Raw genomic sequence first — 17,118 nt, 5'->3', positions numbered from 1 at the left:
CCTGTAACAAGGTATTTCTTCAATTGGCTAAATGCAAAAATTAAAAACTGCACCAAGATTTACAAGCCTCTGCTGCAAAAGCAGAGAAATAAAATGTATGTCCAGCAGTCACACTAGAACAGAGGATAGCACAAGCCCAAGCAGGTTCTGCCAGGGTGAAAGCACTGTGCTAATTTGTTTCCAAGCTTCTATCTTTCAGGCTCTGAACCAGAACATCAGGAGAGCTGGTACCAGCTGAAGAGTTATAAAAGACCATGGTTATAGTGTCGCGACAAATTCTGTGTTCAGTGTTGCATGTTCTGTGTCTGTCTCTAGTGGTGTCCTGTGATAGCATTGGGTCCAGAGAAAAAAGGGATACTACACTAGACAAGACAAATGTCTTTTCTTCTACTTCCCCCATATCCATCCAACTTATCAATCACCACTTGTGTCCAAAAGACTTTGGTCCCCAGTGCATCAGGTTTATTTTTTGTTAGGTTCTCTAATAGTCATTTTGTTGTTAATTTTTGTTATTGATACATTTGTATTGTTAGTTACATTTGCTTGTACTGTTAATTCCACACTTTCCTCTATGCACTCTGTATTCTACTTCCCCAAGCCCTGAAGGGTAGTTCTTGGGCCCCCATAACCTGTAAAACCTTAGCCCATGATTGCAGGGCCCCATCTTTCAGGTCCCCAGAAACCTCTTAAGAACAACTGTTAACTCCTCAAAAGTGGGTATGCCTCACCTTACTGTGGGTATGCCTCACTGGTATGCCCCAGAGCCTTGTAGTAAAGATGTTTCATTGGAATCATGTATGTGGGATGAATTGGATAATGACACCAAAGTATTGTACAATGGACAATGTGTCTGTATCCACTCATGGGAGGAAGTATTTTGGGAGGATGGGAGTGTTAGCAACCCCCCCAGTAGATGAATGTAAATGATTCTCTGGATGGTTCCCGACTACCACTGGCATCCTATCAGTAATGCTACACCCCTCGATAGTAGTCTTGATATTAAATTGTATTTGTATAATTGGTATGTATGGCATGTGTTTTCAGATAAACAGAATGTATGCTAAATTGGAATCACAAACACATGTTGCCTCACAGTACCTTCTCTCAAACAGGTTAAAAAGAAAGTGACACTAACGATTATATAAATATCGTAGTGTCAAAAGGGGGATTATGTAGGGATATTAAAGAAGGTAGTACTAACAGTGATTCCCCCAAGAGACAGTGACCCCCTCATAATTTGGCCCTCACACTTTAAAATCCAACAGTTTCACCAAGTACAAAAATCTCTTGGGTCTTCTGTTAAAACTTGTAAGCTACTGTCTGTAGAAACCATTGATTATATCTATCCTGTGACTACTATGTAAAACTTACAAACAAGTTAACTGACTTTGTTATACAATGTAAACAAACACTATAAGCTGTTAAGTGTCTTTCACAACTGCTCCTAGGACAGACCCCCACCCTCTGTGATTAAAGGGCTGGGAGTCTCAAATAAATTAGCACACACTCTGAAAGTGGTGGAGACAGTAAATTAAAATATGGTTAAGGGATGGAATGTATGCTGATGAATGCTTGATATACATGGATGGTTAGGGAGGTGCCAGCCTAGAAAAGGAGTATCCATCGGCCGAAGAATGTGTCAAGTGGATGACCAGAAACCCCCGGAGGGTAAACTGGGACCCACCCCATCACCTGGAAGGATGAGAAACACAAACTTTGGACAGTGTGGAGCCACCAGGAATGTGCCACTTTGGACAGGAATGTGCCATCTGCTGATTGAGTCAGCAACAGCAGGATGAAACAGCTCCCATAGACTAACATAGGAATTAATTCCTATAAGAAGGGACTCTAAAGACTGATGACTTTGAGTCTCTGGTTCTGCTGCCAACCTCCAGGAGCATCAGGTGCACCTGACACAGACTCGGCTCCATCCTCATGACCAAGATACCTGGCCAGTAACTTGGCATGAGCAACTTCTAGGCTGGTAACTATAACACCTATACAGAACTTGAATGAATGATTGTGTGAATGAATCTCTCTCTCTCTCTCTATATATATATATATATATGTATGTGTGTATGTATAAGAAATAAGTAGTCAAACAACGTTGTTTACTTTTATCTTTTGCTTTGTCAGTATATTTATAATAAATGTGGCATCTTTGCCTTATCCCTCTTAATAAGATCCTGCTGGTTTTTATTCTATTGGTATAACACAGCTCCAAGATGGCGAATTCCTTCCTAAAGAAGCTGACCAAATGCCTCACAAAGCTTACTTAGAAATCAAGCAAGCATACAGCCCATATTCTTAACCTTGAGTAGAAAATTATATATATGTACAAATAGGATGAATAGATATAGTAGAACATAACCTTTACGGAGATATGTTACATGGCACAGGCAGCACAAAACATATTCCGGTTATGTCATACATACATGTATAAGCACCCCCTCCCCATAAAGCCTTATGGGGTACACTGTCACAACTGGGTGTGTGTTGGGGTGGAGGGGTTCAGGGCAGAGGGCTGAGGGGTGTGGTGGGTGCAGGGCAGAAAGCTGGGTGTGTGGGGGTTTCAAGGGTCAGGGTAGAGGGCTGAGGGCACGGGGGTGCAGGGCAGAAGGCTGAGTGTGTGGGGGAGCTCAGTTCAGAGGGATGGTGCTGTGTGGGTGCAGAGCAGAAGGCTGCATGTGTTTTGGGGTGGGGGGGTTCAGGGTAGAGGGCTGGGGGCATGGGGGTGCAGGGCAGAGTGCTGGGGTGCTCAGCTTGTGTGGGTGTTCCCAGACCACTGCCCTGTCCCACCCCCTTCCCCCAGTCTCCATCCCTACCTCTCTCTGCGTCCTCTACATAGCTGTCTGCATGCTGCCACTCTTCCCCCTCCCCCTCACTAGGGCCATCAGCTGATTAGCGCAGGGACGGAGAGGAGAAGGGGCAGGAAAGCACCACGCTGAGAGAAGAAGCGGGGGGGGGAAGCTTGGCTGCTGCAGAACCAAGCTTCTGCCTCCTGCCCCCGCAGGGGAGAGTGGTGGGCTGAGGGGGCTGAGTGGAGCTGGGGCCTGGGACCGCATCAGGGAGCTGCGTGCCACTCAAAATCGGCTTGAGCGCCGTGTTTGGCATGCGTGCCGTAGGTTGCCAACCCCTGCTCTAGGTTCTAGGCAGGAGCAGAGGATGGAAGAGGATAATGTAAGGGTCAGATCAGACGAGAAATATTCACATAAAGAATTGGACACATCAGAAAAGGGCAGACAAATAAACAGTGACAAGTTTTTAAAGTGCTTGTACACAAATGCTAGCTAAATAACAAGATGGGTGAACTAGAGTGCCTCGTGATAAAGGAGGATATTGATATAATCGGCATCACAGAAACCTGGTGGACTGAGGACAATCAATGGGACACAATCTTTCCGGGGTACAAAATATATTGGAAGGACAGAACAGGTCATGCGGGGGAGGGGGAGAAGTGGCACTATATGTGAAAGAAAATGTAGAATCAAATGAAGTGAATCCACATGTTCCATAGAATCTCTATGGATAGTAATTTCATGCTCTAATAAGAATATAACATTAGGGATCTATTATCGACCACCTGACCAGGACAGTGATAGTGATGATGAAATGCTAAGGGAAATTAGAGAGGCTATCAAAATTAAGAACTCAATAATAGTGGGGGATTTCAATTATCCCCATATTGACTGGGAACATGTCACCTCAGGATGAAATGCAGAGACAAAATTTCTCGATACTTTAAATGACTGCTTCTTGGAGCAGATGGTACGGGAACCCACAAGGGGTGAGGCAACTCTCGATTTAGTCCTGTCACAGATTGCAGTGTCACTAGAGAAGGTTTTGGAATTAATTGATAAACTTAACATTAACAAGTCACCAGGACCAGATGGCATTCACCCAAGAGTTCTGAAAGAACTCAAATGTGAAGTTGCGGAACTATTAACTATGGTTTGTAACCTGTCCTTTAAATCATCTTCTGTACCCAACGACTGGAAGATAGCTAATCTAATGCCAATATTTAAAAAGGGCTCTAGAGGTGATCCCGGCAATTACAGACCAGTATGTCTAACGTCAGTACTGGGCAAATTAGTTGAAACAATAGTAAAGAATAAAATTGTCAGACACATAGAAGAACATACATTGTTGGGCAAAAGTCAACATGGTTTCTATAAAGGGAAATTGTGTCTTACTAATCTATTTGAGTTCTTTGAAGCGGTCAACAAACATGTGAACAAGGGAGATCCAGTGTACATAGTGTACTTAAATTTCCAGAAAGCCTTTGACAAGGTCCCTCACCAAAGGCTCTTACATAAATTAAGTTGTCATGGGATAAAAGGGAAGGTCCTTTCATGGATTAAGAATTAGTTAAAAGACAGGGAACTAGTTAAAAGACAGGGTTGGAATTAATGGTAAATTCTCAGAATGGAGAGGGGTAACTAGTGGTGTTTCCCAAGGGTCAGTCCTAGGAGCAATCCTATTCAATTTATTCATAAATGATCTGGAGAGAGGGGTAAAAAGTGAGGTGGCAAAGTTTGCAGATGATACTAAACTGCTGAAGATAGTTAAGACCAAAGCAGACTGTGAAGAACTTCAAAGAGATCTCACAAAACTAAGTGATTGGTCAACAAAATGGCAAATGAAATTTAATGTGGATAAATGTAAAGTAATGCACATTGGAAAAAATAACCCCAACTATACATACAATATGATGGGGGCTAATTTAGCTGCAATGAACCAGGAAAAAGGTCTTGCAGTCATCGTGGATAGTTCTCCGAAGACATCCACAGTGGTCAAAAAAGCAAACAGGATGTTAGGAATCATTAAAAAGGGGATAGAGAATAAGAAGGAGAATATATTATTGCCCTTATAAAAAATCGATGGTACACCCACATCTTGAATACTGAGGACAGATGTGGTCTCCTCATCTCAAAAAGGATATACTGGCATTAGAAAAGGTTCAGAGAGGGGCAACTAAAATGATTAGGAGTTTGGAATGCGTCCCATATGAGGAGAGATTAAAGAGGTTAGGACTTTTCAGCTTGGAAAAGCGGAGACTAAGGGGGGATATGATAGAGGTATATAAAATCAGGAGTGATGTGGAGAAAGTAGATAAGGAAAAATTATTTACGTATTCCGATAATACAAGAAGTAGGGGTCACCAAATGAAATTAACAGGCAGCAGGTTTAAAACGAATAAAAGGAAGTTCTTCTTCACACAGTGCACAGTCAACTTGTGAAACTCCTTACCTGAGGAGGTTGTGAAGGCTAGGATTATAACAGCGTTTAAAAGAGAACTGAATAAATTCATGGAGGTTAAGTCCATTAATGGTTATTAGCCAGGATGGGTAAGGAACGGTGTCCCTAACCTCTGTTTGTCAGAGGGTGGAGATGGATGGCAGGAGAGAGATCACTTGATCATTACCTGTTAGGTTCACTCCCTCTGGGGCACCTGGCATTGGCCACTGTTGGTAGACAGGATACTGGGCTAGATGGACCTTTGGTCTGACCCAGTACAGCTGTTCTTATGTTCTTATATGTTCTTATGTCCCTTGGCATTTATCTCTGCTGGTACATGGCACGCAGTGCCTCCTTGGGGAAGCAGTATAGAAAAAGCTAATAACTGCAGAGGTTGGAATTTCAGATTGGCACGAGGAAAAGGGTAGAGTCAGAGATCCTGAAAGGCACATGAAATGCAGCAAGACTAAGGGCAAGTCGACCCTGCAGAATTTAGTCAACATACAGCCACCGCAGTTATTGAATTGATTTTACATGTGCGCACTACACTGCTCATATCGGTAATATGCGTTCTCACCAGGAGCCCCTGCACCGATTTAACTGCCAGCGTGGGGCATTGTGGGATAGTTTCTGAAAGGCAGCATCAGTTGACGTAAGCAATGAGGCATCTACACTGACACTGCATCGACCTAACTACATAGATGTAACCACTATGCCTCTCATGGAGCTGGAGTTATTAAGTCAGTGTAATGGGCAAGTAACACTGGTGGGAACTACATTATAGTGTAGAAGCTTACAAAGTTGGGTCAATGTAAGCTGCCTTATGTTGACCTAACTCTGTAGTGTAAACCAGGCCTAAGGCTCTTGTTAACAGCCAGAGGCTTTCCAGCAATCTAACCTCACTGTAATTCATTGGCTCTAGAGAACATGCTGTGGCCTTTGAACCTGAGCTTCACCCACGAGTTTGAGTGAGACTCCTACCACTGATACCTTTTAGACAATGTGTGTTGTGCATTTTTCTTGCATCCTGCAGGAGATCCTCTTGAAAGTTTGGCCCTCTGATATGAACATTTCTGGGTTCAGAGGCATATTTTCAAGGGCTCTAAAATCCACGTGCAGACTCTGACCTGGTTTGCTCTTAAAAGCTTTGCCAGTCCAGCTCTGTTGTTTAAGGCTGTGAAAAAGTGCACAAACGCACGCGCACACACGCACACCATCCAACATAGCTCTGCTGGCAAAAGCTCAATTATAGACACATACAGAGGCAGCAGTGGTAATGACCCAAGCAGTGGATAACACAATGAAGATGACTGGATGTGAAAGCTGCGGCATGTACATGATCCTGGACGGGGTACCTGCAAAGAGTTTCGTCTGCTTGAAGTGCCGCCTGATAGAGCTGATGGAAGAAAAGATCCAAGGATTGGAGATGCAGGTGGAAACTCTGGTTGAGTTTAGAAGGGGGTTGGAGTGAATGATGGAGCAAAGACATGAGGAGGCTGAAGGGAAAAGCTCAGACTTGCAGATGGAAGCAGGACCAAAGAACTCTGAGGGGAGACTGCTGGGTGAGGAAAGTGGGCAGTAGAAGCATGTCACTAAGAGAACCAGGCAAAGGAAAAGACGGGCTAGTGAAGGAGAAATAGAGCTCAGAAACAGGTTTGTGGAGTTGGAAAATGAAGAAGGGGCACAGCAGGTGGTTGCTGAAGGTGAGAAGGCAAGGAAGCTGAGAAGAGCAGCTAGTCCTATAGGAAGAGGGGAAGAGTCAATGGAGATAACTATACCAAATATAAGCCCCAGGAGGATACAGGATGGGTTGCGGAGGATTGCAAGGGACAATAGGAATCGAGAGGACTTGCGGCCGGAGGGAATACTAGATAGACCGGAGAATCGCACAATCACCAGGAAAAGGCAGGTCTACGTGATTGGGGACTCCTTACTGAGAAGAATAGACAGGCCTGTAACCAGAGCTGATCCAGAGAACAGAAAGGTGTGCTGTCTGCCGGGTGCTAAGATATGGGATGTGGACCTGCAGCTGAAGAGGATCCTAATGGGAGCGTGAAAGAATCCACTGATTGTCCTTCATGTGGGAACAAATGATATGGTTAGATTCTCGCTGGAACGTATCAAAGGAGACTATGCCAGACTGGGGAAGATGCTTAACGAAATCCAGGCTCAGGTGATCTTCAGTGGGATTCTGCCTGTTCCTAGAGAAGGGCATCAAAAATGTGACAAGATTATGATGATCGACACATGGCTCAGGTAGTGGTGCTATAAGGAGGGCTTTGGGATGTATGGCCACTGGGAAGCATTCATGGACAGAGGACTGTTCTCTCGGGATGGATTTCACCTGAGTAGGGAGGGAAATAGACTTCTAGGATGGAGGCTGGCACAACTGATTAAGAGAGCTTTAAACTAGAAATTAAGGGGAGATGGTTGGGAGATGTCCAGGTAATCTCCACGCTGGATTTTAACATTGAGAGGGAAGAAAATGAAGTAAGAAAGGATACAGCCATGGGTAGGAGAATGGACATAAGGAGGAAGGGTAGTGTAGATACCAGTCTAATAGGTGATACTGGTGGTAGAATGTCTGTGCCTAATCGGGTAAAGAATGTGAGCAAAGCCAAACACCAAAAATTAAGATGTTTGTACACTAATGCGAGGAGCCTAGGTAACAAATTGGAGGAACTAGAGTTATTGGTGCAGGAAGTCAAACCAGATATTATAGGGATAACAGAAACATGGTGGAATGGTAGTGATGACTGGACTACAGGTATTGAAGGCTATGTGCTGTTTAGGAAAGATAGAAATAAAGGCAAAGGTGGTGGAGTAGCATTGTATATCAATGATGAAGTAAACTGTAAAGAAATAAGAAGTGATGGAATGGATAAGACAGAGTCTGTCTGGGCAAAAATCACACTGGGGAAGAAAGCTTCTAGAGCTTCCCCTGGGATAGTGCTTGGGGTGCGCCAGGATCTGAGTTGGATAGAGAGGATAAAGACCTCTTTAATGTTTTTAATGAAGTAAATACTAATGGGAATTGTGTGGTCATGGGAGACTTTAACTTCCCAGCTATAGACTGGAGGACAAGTGCAAGTAGTAATAATAGGGCTCAGATTTTCCTGGATGCAATAACTGATGGATTCCTTCACCAAGTAGTTGCTGAACCAACAAGAGGGAATGCCATTTTAGATTTGGTTTTGGTGAGTAGTGAGGACCTCATAAAAGAAATGGTTGTAGGGGACAACCTCGGTTTGAGTGATCATGAGCTAATTCAGTTCAAACTGAATTGCGGGATAAACAAAAATAGATCTGTGACTAGGGTTTTTGATTTCAAAAGGGCTAACTTTAAAAAATTAAGGAAATTAGTTAGGGAAGTGGATTGGACTGAAGAACTTGTGGATCTAAAGGTGGAGGAGGCCTGGATTTACATCAAGTCAAGGTTGCAGAAACTATCAGAAGCCTGCATCCCAAGAAAGGGGAAAAAACTCATAGGCAGGAGTTTTAGACCAAGCTGGATGAGCAAGCATTTCAGAGAGGTGATTAAGAAAAAGCAGAAAGCCTACAAGGAGTGGAAGATGGGAGGGATCAGCAAGAAAAGCTACCTTACTGAGGTCAGAACATGTAGGGATAAAGTGAGAAAGGCCAAAAGCCATGTAGAGTTGGACCTTGCAAAGGGAATTAAAACCAAGGGCTAGTCTACACTACATGCCCGGATCGGCAGGTAGAAATCGATCTCTCAGAGATCGATTTATCACGTCTCATCTAGATGGATAAATCGATCCCCGAATCGATGCACTTACTCCCACCTCGTCAGGAGGAGTAAGCGCCGTCGACGGGGGAGCCGCGGCGGTCAATTTGCCACCGTCCTCACAGCAGGGTAAGTCGAATAGGATATGCCGAATTCAGCTATGCTATTCGCGTAGCTGAATTTGCGTATCTTAAATTGACCCCCCCCTTAGTGTAGACCTAGCCCAGTCGTAAAAGGTTCTATAGCCATATAAATAAGAAGAAAACAAAGAAAGAAGAAGTGGGATGGCTAAACACTAAGGATGGAGTGGAGGTTAAGGATAATTTATGCATGGCCCAATATTTAAACAAATACTTTGCCTCAGTCTTTAATGAGGCTAACAAGGAGCTTGTGTTCACAGATGGGAATCCCAGCATTTATCTGCATGCCCTCCAGCTGTGTGCACTGGGTCAGCTGTAGCTGTAACTGGATGATGGAGGGATTGGTTGGAGCAGCTTGGCAGAGCAGTGACTGTGCTATGAAGAGAGGTGCATCTGAAACTGGGGGGGGACAATTCTGCCTCATTTCTGTGCTGAGTGTTGTAGGCTTTGTCAGTAAAGCTGCCCAAGGGTGTGTTCTTGCCATCAGGATTGTCAGCAGTCTGGTGGCATATGTTCTAGTGATCTGTGAGGCTTAGTGAGGGGTAAGTGAAGGCAGAGACTGAAAAGGAAAACTCAGGTTAAGGGCAAAGAGGTAGTAACAATTTGCAAGTCTCAGATGGTTTGCGTGCAGGAGGTTCAGTACTGGAGTGCAGGCCAGGGGGGAGGAAGCTTCTGTTTGCTATGATGGAGATGAACTCAAATATTATCTTAAGAAAGAGAAGTTGTTAGACTTTGTGCTGTACTGCTCTGTTCCCAGAGCGTTCTGTAACAGGGGAGGAGAGAGGGCTAGTATGTGTGTCACTGGCATGGAGCTACTATAAGGTGGGTGCATAACTGATAGGAAGATCATTCCCAGAGAGTAGTTATCAGTGGTTCACAGTCAAGCTGGAAGGGCATAACGAGTGGGGTCCTGCAAGAATCAGTTCTGGGTCCGGTTCTGTTCAATATCTTCATCAATGATTTAGATAATGGCATGGAGAGTACACTTATAAAGTTTGCGGATGAATAAGCTGGGAGGGGTTGCAAGTGCTTTGGAGGATAGGATTAAAATTCAAAATGATCTGGACAAACTGGAGAAATGGTTTGAAGTAAATAGGATGAAATTCAAGGACAAATGCAAAGAACAAACTTAGGAAGGAACAATCAGTTGCACACATACAAAATGGGAAATGAGTGCCTAGGAAGGAGTACTGCTGAAAGGATTCTGGGGGGTCATAGTGAATCACAAGCTACATATGAGTCAACAGTGTAACTCTGTTGCAAAAAAAAGGAAACATCATTCTGGGATGTATTAGCAGGAGTACTGTAAGCAAGACACAAGAAGTAATTCTTCCACTCTACTCCGCACTGATTAGGCCTCAGCTGAAGTAGTGTGTCCAGTTCTGGGTGCCACATTTCAGGAAAGATGTGGACAACTTGAAGAAAGTCCAGAGAAAAGCAACAAAAATTATTAAAGATCTAGGAAACATGACCTATGAGGGAAGATTGAAAAAATTGTGTTTGTTTAATCTGGAGAAGAGAAGATTGAGCGGGGACATGATAACAGTTTTCAAATACATAAAAGCGTGTTACAAGGAGGAGGGAGAAAAATTGTTCTTCTTAACCTCTGAGTATAGGACAAGAAGCAATGGGCTTAAATTGCAGCAAGGGATGTTTAGGTTGGATATTAGGAAAACTTCCTGACTGTCAGGGTGGTTAAGCACTGGAATAAATTGCCTAGGGAAGTTGTGGAATCTCCATCATTGGGGATTTTTAAGAGCAGGCTGGACGAACACCTCTCAGGGATGGTCTAGATAATACTTATTCCTGCTTTGAGTGCAGAGGACTAGACTATATGACCTCTCAAGGTCCCTTCCAGTTCTATGATTCCATGTCGGGATGATGCTGAGACAGGGCAGAGCACAGGTGGCATTGTCGGGTTGGCATGAATCTTAGGCCTTGTCTACACTACAAGAGTAGTTCGATTTTACTTGCATCGAATTTTTGTAATCGATATTGCAAAGTCGAACGTGTGTGTCCACACTAAGGACAGTAATTCGACTTTGTGCGTCCACACTAACGGTGAAAGCGTCGACATTCGAAGCGGTGCACTGTGGTCAGCTATCCCACAGTTCCCGCAGTCCCCTCTGCCCATTGGAATTCTGGGTGTAGCCGGCAATGCCTTCTGGGTAACAAAATGTGTCGAGGGTGCTTTTGGGTAACTGTCGTCATCCGTCCATCACTCCTGCCCTCCCTCCCTGAAAGCGCCGGCGGGAAATCATTTCGCGCACTTTTCCAGTCATTGACAGCGTGGACGCCACAGCACTGCGAGCATGGAGCACGCTGCGACCATCGCTGCAGTTGTGGCCGCTCTCAACGCCTCGCAGCTTATCATACAGGTTTCCCTGAGGCAGATGCAGAAAAGTCAGGCGAGGAGGCTACGGCACCGCGGTGATGTCCTGAAGTCTGAGAGTAGCACGGTCCTGTCAGAAAGCAGGGGACCCAGCGCCGAGGACATCGCGGTGGCAATGGGTCATGTTGATGCCGTGGAACGGCGATTCTGGGCACGGGAAACAAGCACTGAGTGGTGGGACCGCATAGTGCTGCAGGTCTGGGATGAATCCCAGTGGCTGCGAAACTTTCGCATGCGGAAGGGAACTTTCCTTGAACTTTGTGAGTTGCTGTCCCCTGCCCTGAAGCGCAGTGACACCCGGTTGCGAGCTGCACTGAGTGTACAGAAGCGAGTGGCCATAGCCCTCTGGAAGCTTGCAACGCCAGACAGCTACCGGTCAGTCGCGAACCAGTTTGGAGTGGGCAAATCTACCGTGGGGGTTGTTGTGATGCAAGTAGCCAAGGCAATCGTTGATGTACTGCTGCCAAAGGTAGTGACCCTGGGAAACGTGGAGTCGATCATAGATGGCTTTGCAGCGATGGGATTCCCAAACTGCGGTGGGGCCATAGATGGAACTCACATCCCTATCCTGGCACCGGACCACCAGGCCACCCAGTACATTAACCGAAAGGGCTACTTTTCCATGGTGCTGCAAGCACTGGTGGACCACAGGGGACGTTTTACCAACATCTACGTGGGATGGCCGGGCAAGGTTCATGACGCTCGTGTTTTCAGGAACTCTGGTCTGTTTAGACGGCTGCAACAAGGTATTTACTTCCTGGACCACAAAATAACTGTTGGGGATGTGGAGATGCCTATAGTCATCCTCGGGGACCCAGCCTACCCGCTAATGCCCTGGCTCATGAAGCCCTATACTGGCGCCCTGGACACTGAAAAAGAACTCTTCAACTACCGGCTGAGCAAGTGCAGAATGGTGGTGGAGTGTGCTTTTGGCCGTCTCAAGGGGAGATGGAGAAGCTTACTGACTCGCTGTGATCTCAGCGAAACCAATATCCCCATTGTTATAGCAGCTTGCTGTGTGCTCCACAATCTCTGTGAGAGCAAGGGGGAGACCTTTATGGCGGGGTGGGAGGTTGAGGAAAATAGCCTGGCTGCTGATTACTCACAGCCAGACAGCCGGGCGATTAGAAGAGACCAGCGGGAAGCGCTGTGCATCCGGGAGGCTTTGAAAGAAAAGTTCCTGAGTGAGCAGGGTAACCTGTGACTTTAAAGTTTGTGTACTGAGAAGCTAAACCTGCCCCCGTTTCTTTACCCAGGTAATGTTGACTATCCTATCCAGTTACATACCCCCTTCACCCCCCTTCCAACACACGTTTCGAAATAAAAATAGTTCAACTTTGTTAAAGCACACCGTTTTCTTTAATACTGTTTTCGCGGGAATTTTTTAAAACTGGGATGCAGACTGTGGTGCGGAGCGGGTGTAGTGTAGTGACGCGAATGCAGCTTCTAAACTCAAGGATTGACAGGCTCCGCTGCGGTGGGATGGTTGTTTCAACGGAGCCTGTCACCCCTCCTGATCGGGACTGTGTGTATGGGGGGGTCTATGTGACTTTGTGGCAGGGGGAGGACGGTTACAGATCCCCTGCTGTGTGGCTCTGTGATCCTGCCTAAGGACCGCCGCTTAAGATCTGTAACTGCCCTCCCCTGTCACAAAGTCACAGAGCAACCCACCCCCCACCACATAACATGAAAACAACCTCCCAGACTAACCAGGGTAACTAGTCACTGCATCACTGCACTGTGTATGTGCCCTGCTGCTGTGCCTGCCCCCGACTATGTACCCTGCCAAAGGTGACTGTCCTGTCCAATTACCAACCCCCTTTCCCATCCTCCTCCAAAAGAACATGATTGAAACAGTAGTTTACAGAAACGTATTTTTTATTATCAACTACACATGGCATTGGGAGGTGAAACTTGGACGGGGGCTTGTGTCAGGCAGGAAGGAAAGAACTTTTCAAATTTTGGGAAATGAGAGCCTTCTGCTACTAGAGCTCTCTGCAGGGGTGGAGTGAGACTTAGCAGGGACTCTGCCGCCTCTCCTTCTTTGCACTTTGGGTGAGGTGGGTATGGGACTTGGTGGCGGGGGAGGGCGGTAAGAGATGGACTGCAGCGGGGCTCTGTCCTCCTGCCTCCGTTCCTGCAGAACATCCACAAGGCGCCGGAGCGTGTCCGTTTGCTCCCTCAGTAGTCCAAGCAGCGTTTGAGTCGCCTGCTGGTCTTCCTGCCGCCACCTCTCCTCCCGATCCATGTTGGCTTGGTGCATTCGGGTCAAGTTCTCCTGCCACTGGGTCTGCTGTGCTGCCTGGGCTTGGGAACAGTCCATAAGCTCAGGGAACATGTCCTCCCGTGTCCTCCTCTTCCTACGCCTAATCCGCGCTAGCCTCTGGGAGTGTGATTCCAGGCTAGGTTGTGAGACAGTCGCAGATGGGGCTGTGGAAATGGGAAAAAGGGAGTGAATTCCTCAGAAAGAAAAATGTAGTTGTGAACAAAGAACATAGTCTTTCTCTGTGAACAAGACCATGCACAGCACCTATCACATGCGCACTCAGCACAAGGTCGAATTTTCGGCCTTCGCATTCAGTGCCTGGGGTCTTGCACAGCACATTTGAGAAGCGGGGCAGCACAACGGAATTTCTGTTGCAGGCAGACATGGTAAGCCGTACACTTGTGGCAGTTTAAAACTTTTAGATTACCACTGGCCTCATTTCACATTTAAAGCTATGTCAGTTCCTGCAGCCAGCAATCCGGCAAGCGGGAACTCTGCCCCTGTCCCACCCCCTCGCGGCTGTCCCCGGGAACGATCCCTTTCGGCTGCCCCTCTCCCGCCTCCACCGCGTGGCTACAAACCAGCGGTTACAGTTCTTTCAAGGAACGGGAAAGCAGTCCCAACACTAACATTCCCCTACCTAATTAAAAGCAGGTCACCATGGGCAACATCACCCTGATGAGGATCTCTGAGAGCGACAGACAGAGAATGCTCCGGGAAAGCCTCCAAAGACCAGGGCCGTATGCCGCCCTGCTATGCAGAGCAATGATTCCCGAGTACGTGATAGTCTCGTGGCACGGCAACGTCTCGTACTTCGGAGAACCCAATAAGGCCGCTCTACCCAGGAACCTCATGCAACGGCTTTCAAGTTACCTCCAGGAGAGCTTCATCGAGATATCCCAGGAGGATTACTGCTCTATCCCCGGACATATAGACCGCATTTTACTGTAGCTGCAGTAGCAGGGAATAAACAGTAGAGCGGCTTGTGCAGGACAATCACTGAAAACCGGACATGGCTAGATTTTTTTTCAAAACTTGCACTGCCCATGACTAAACCGTTAAGCGCATAGGGCACACTAATCATGAACAACCCATTCTTTTAATTGTTAATATTCCTGTTTTGTTAAAAATAAATGTTTAGATGTTTACAACACTTACTGGCTGATCCTTCACCAGATTCTGTGTCCGGGGTAACGGCTGGGGACGCTTCGTAGGGGATCTCTGTAAGGGTGATGAAGAGATCCTGGCTGTCAGGGAAATCAGCGTTGTGAGAGCTGCCGACTGCCTCGCCCTCCTCATCTCCTTCCTCATCTTCCCCGTCCCCTAACATGTCGGAGGAACCGGCCGTGGACACTATCCCATCCTCAGAGTCCACGGTCACTGGTGGGGTAGTGGTGGCGGCCGCACCGAGGATGGAATGCAGTGCCTCGTAGAAACGGGATGTCTGGGGATGGGATCCGGAGCGTCCGTTTGCCTCTTTGGTCTTCTGGTAGCCTTGTCTCAGCTCCTTGATTTTCACGCGGCACTGCGTTGCATCCCGGCTGTATCCTCTCTCTGCCATGTCTTTAGAGATCTTCTCGTAGATCTTTGCATTCCGTCTTTTGGATCGCAGCTCGGAAAGCACGGACTCATCGCCCCACACAGCGATGAGATCCAAGACTTCCCGATCAGTCCATGCTGGGGCCCTCTTTCTATTCACAGACTGCACGGCCATCACTGCTGGAGAGCTCTGCATCGTTGCCAGTGCTGCTGTGCTCGCCACGATGTCCAGACAGGAAATGAGATTCAAACTGGCCAGACAGGAAAAGGAATTCCAATTCAAATTTTCCCGGGGCTTTTCCTGTGTGGCTGGTCAGAGCATCCGAGCTCGCACTGCTGTCCAGAGCGTCAACAGAGTGGTGCACTGTGGGATAGCTCCCGGAGCTATTAGCGTCGATTTCCATCCACACCTAGCCTAATTCGACATGGCCATGTTGAATTTGGCGCTACTCCCCTCGTCGGGGAGGAGTACAGAAGTCGAATTAAAGAGACCTCTATGTTGAACTAAATAGCATCGCAGTGTGGACGGGTGCAGGGTTAATTCGATGTAACGGCGCTAACTTCGACATAAACGCCTAGTGTAGACCAGGCCTTAACTTTTCATTTCTCCTTTCAAGAACTGAGGGGATGGATAGCCTTACCCAGCGAGTTCACATTCTCACAGTTCTCCTGCATGACTTCTCTGCAGAGGGCTCTCTGAGTGGGGTCCAGCAGAGCCCACTCTTCCCTGGTGAAATACACAGCCACCTCCTCAAAGGTCACCGGCCCCTGAAAGAGTAAGAGTCCAACACTCAGTACCTGCTTCCCCACTGACAGCCCCACTATTCATGGGGGAGAGGAGCCAATCAAATGGATGCTCTGAGAGAGAGACAGTCAGCAGAGTCCTAGCCCCACACTGCTGAGAGCAGCCAGGAGGCATCAGGGTGAGAGAACAAAGAGAGAGCCACTTGTCTTTCCCAGCAGATCCATCACACACTTACTAGCCAGAGGCTAATACAGCCTCAATACCCTCCCTACACCTCGCTGGTGGATGCCCCCTTTCCATGTCACACCAGTCTCTGGCTAGAAGGTGGAGGGTTCAACACTGGAATTCTGGTCAGTTTTCCCTGCTCTGCCCAGGGGGTTCATTTGTCTGTTTCCTGTTTCACAAATTAGGGAATTTTCTCCCCCAACACCCAAGCGCTTCTTCCTAGAATCTAGGTCCAGGTTAAACAAGTTCCAGGAGGTTTGTCACACTCTATCTCCCTCCCTTTCTTCACCTGGCGTATTCTCTGCCCCCTCCAGAGCTATCTCCCCAGAAGTTGTCACTTCTTCAGTATTTACTGCCCCTTTCCCTCCAGCAGGAACCCACCAGCAACCCCCCAATAACCCCTACCTGAACTGGCTCCACTGCAGCCATTTCTTTTCCCTGTCCCTAAACCCACAGAGACATATTCAAACCCTCCCAGGAATAGAATCTGAACCAAACACTGGAAAAGACCAGAACCAAAGGAGCCCCTTTGAGGGGATTCCCCCTGACACTGTCCCCAGGGCAGCACACTCCTGCAGCAGGGGGAACAGGGAGAGTCAGGGGCTGTTTTTTCCTCTCTCTGCTCCTCACCTTGTTCACAGGAAAGTGACCCTGTGCAGGGATGCTGCAGTGAGTGTGCCTGGGGGAGTCAGAAATCTGGGAACCTGCCCCCCCCTTAGTTCTCCTGATGCCCTCCTCTTTCCTAGCGCCCTACCCCCCTGGATGGGAGATGTGGTCACCATCCCTTTCTTGGGGGCTTTCTCTCTCCTGTGGCTGTCCCCGTTCTGC

General features: G+C 47.1%; 3 protein-coding genes across 5 annotated transcripts in view; 2 read left to right on the top strand and 1 right to left on the bottom strand.

Moving 5' to 3' along the window:
* The window catches only part of LOC101944793 (zinc finger protein 3-like), a 439,596-nt gene that overhangs the window by 198,635 nt on the left and 223,843 nt on the right, over positions 1 to 17,118 (top strand). The gene's annotated exons all lie outside the window — the stretch shown is intronic.
* The window catches only part of LOC101944083 (zinc finger protein OZF-like), a 101,723-nt gene that overhangs the window by 55,039 nt on the left and 29,566 nt on the right, over positions 1 to 17,118 (top strand). The window lies entirely within an intron of this gene.
* LOC135975947 (uncharacterized) lies at positions 13,210 to 15,516 on the bottom strand. The gene is made up of 2 exons (XM_065570096.1): positions 14,940 to 15,516; positions 13,210 to 13,945 (listed from the first exon to the last, which is right to left on the bottom strand). The coding sequence occupies exons 1-2, from the start codon at positions 15,514 to 15,516 to the stop codon at positions 13,470 to 13,472; spliced, it is 1,053 nt and encodes a 350-aa protein (XP_065426168.1). The 3' UTR covers positions 13,210 to 13,469.

This window comes from Chrysemys picta, chromosome 16 (assembly GCF_011386835.1).
Source record: "Chrysemys picta bellii isolate R12L10 chromosome 16, ASM1138683v2, whole genome shotgun sequence".
NCBI lineage: Eukaryota > Metazoa > Chordata > Testudines > Emydidae > Chrysemys > Chrysemys picta.
The sequence above is the reverse complement of the archived record's forward strand: the minus strand, read 5'-3'. Positions and strand labels throughout refer to the sequence as shown.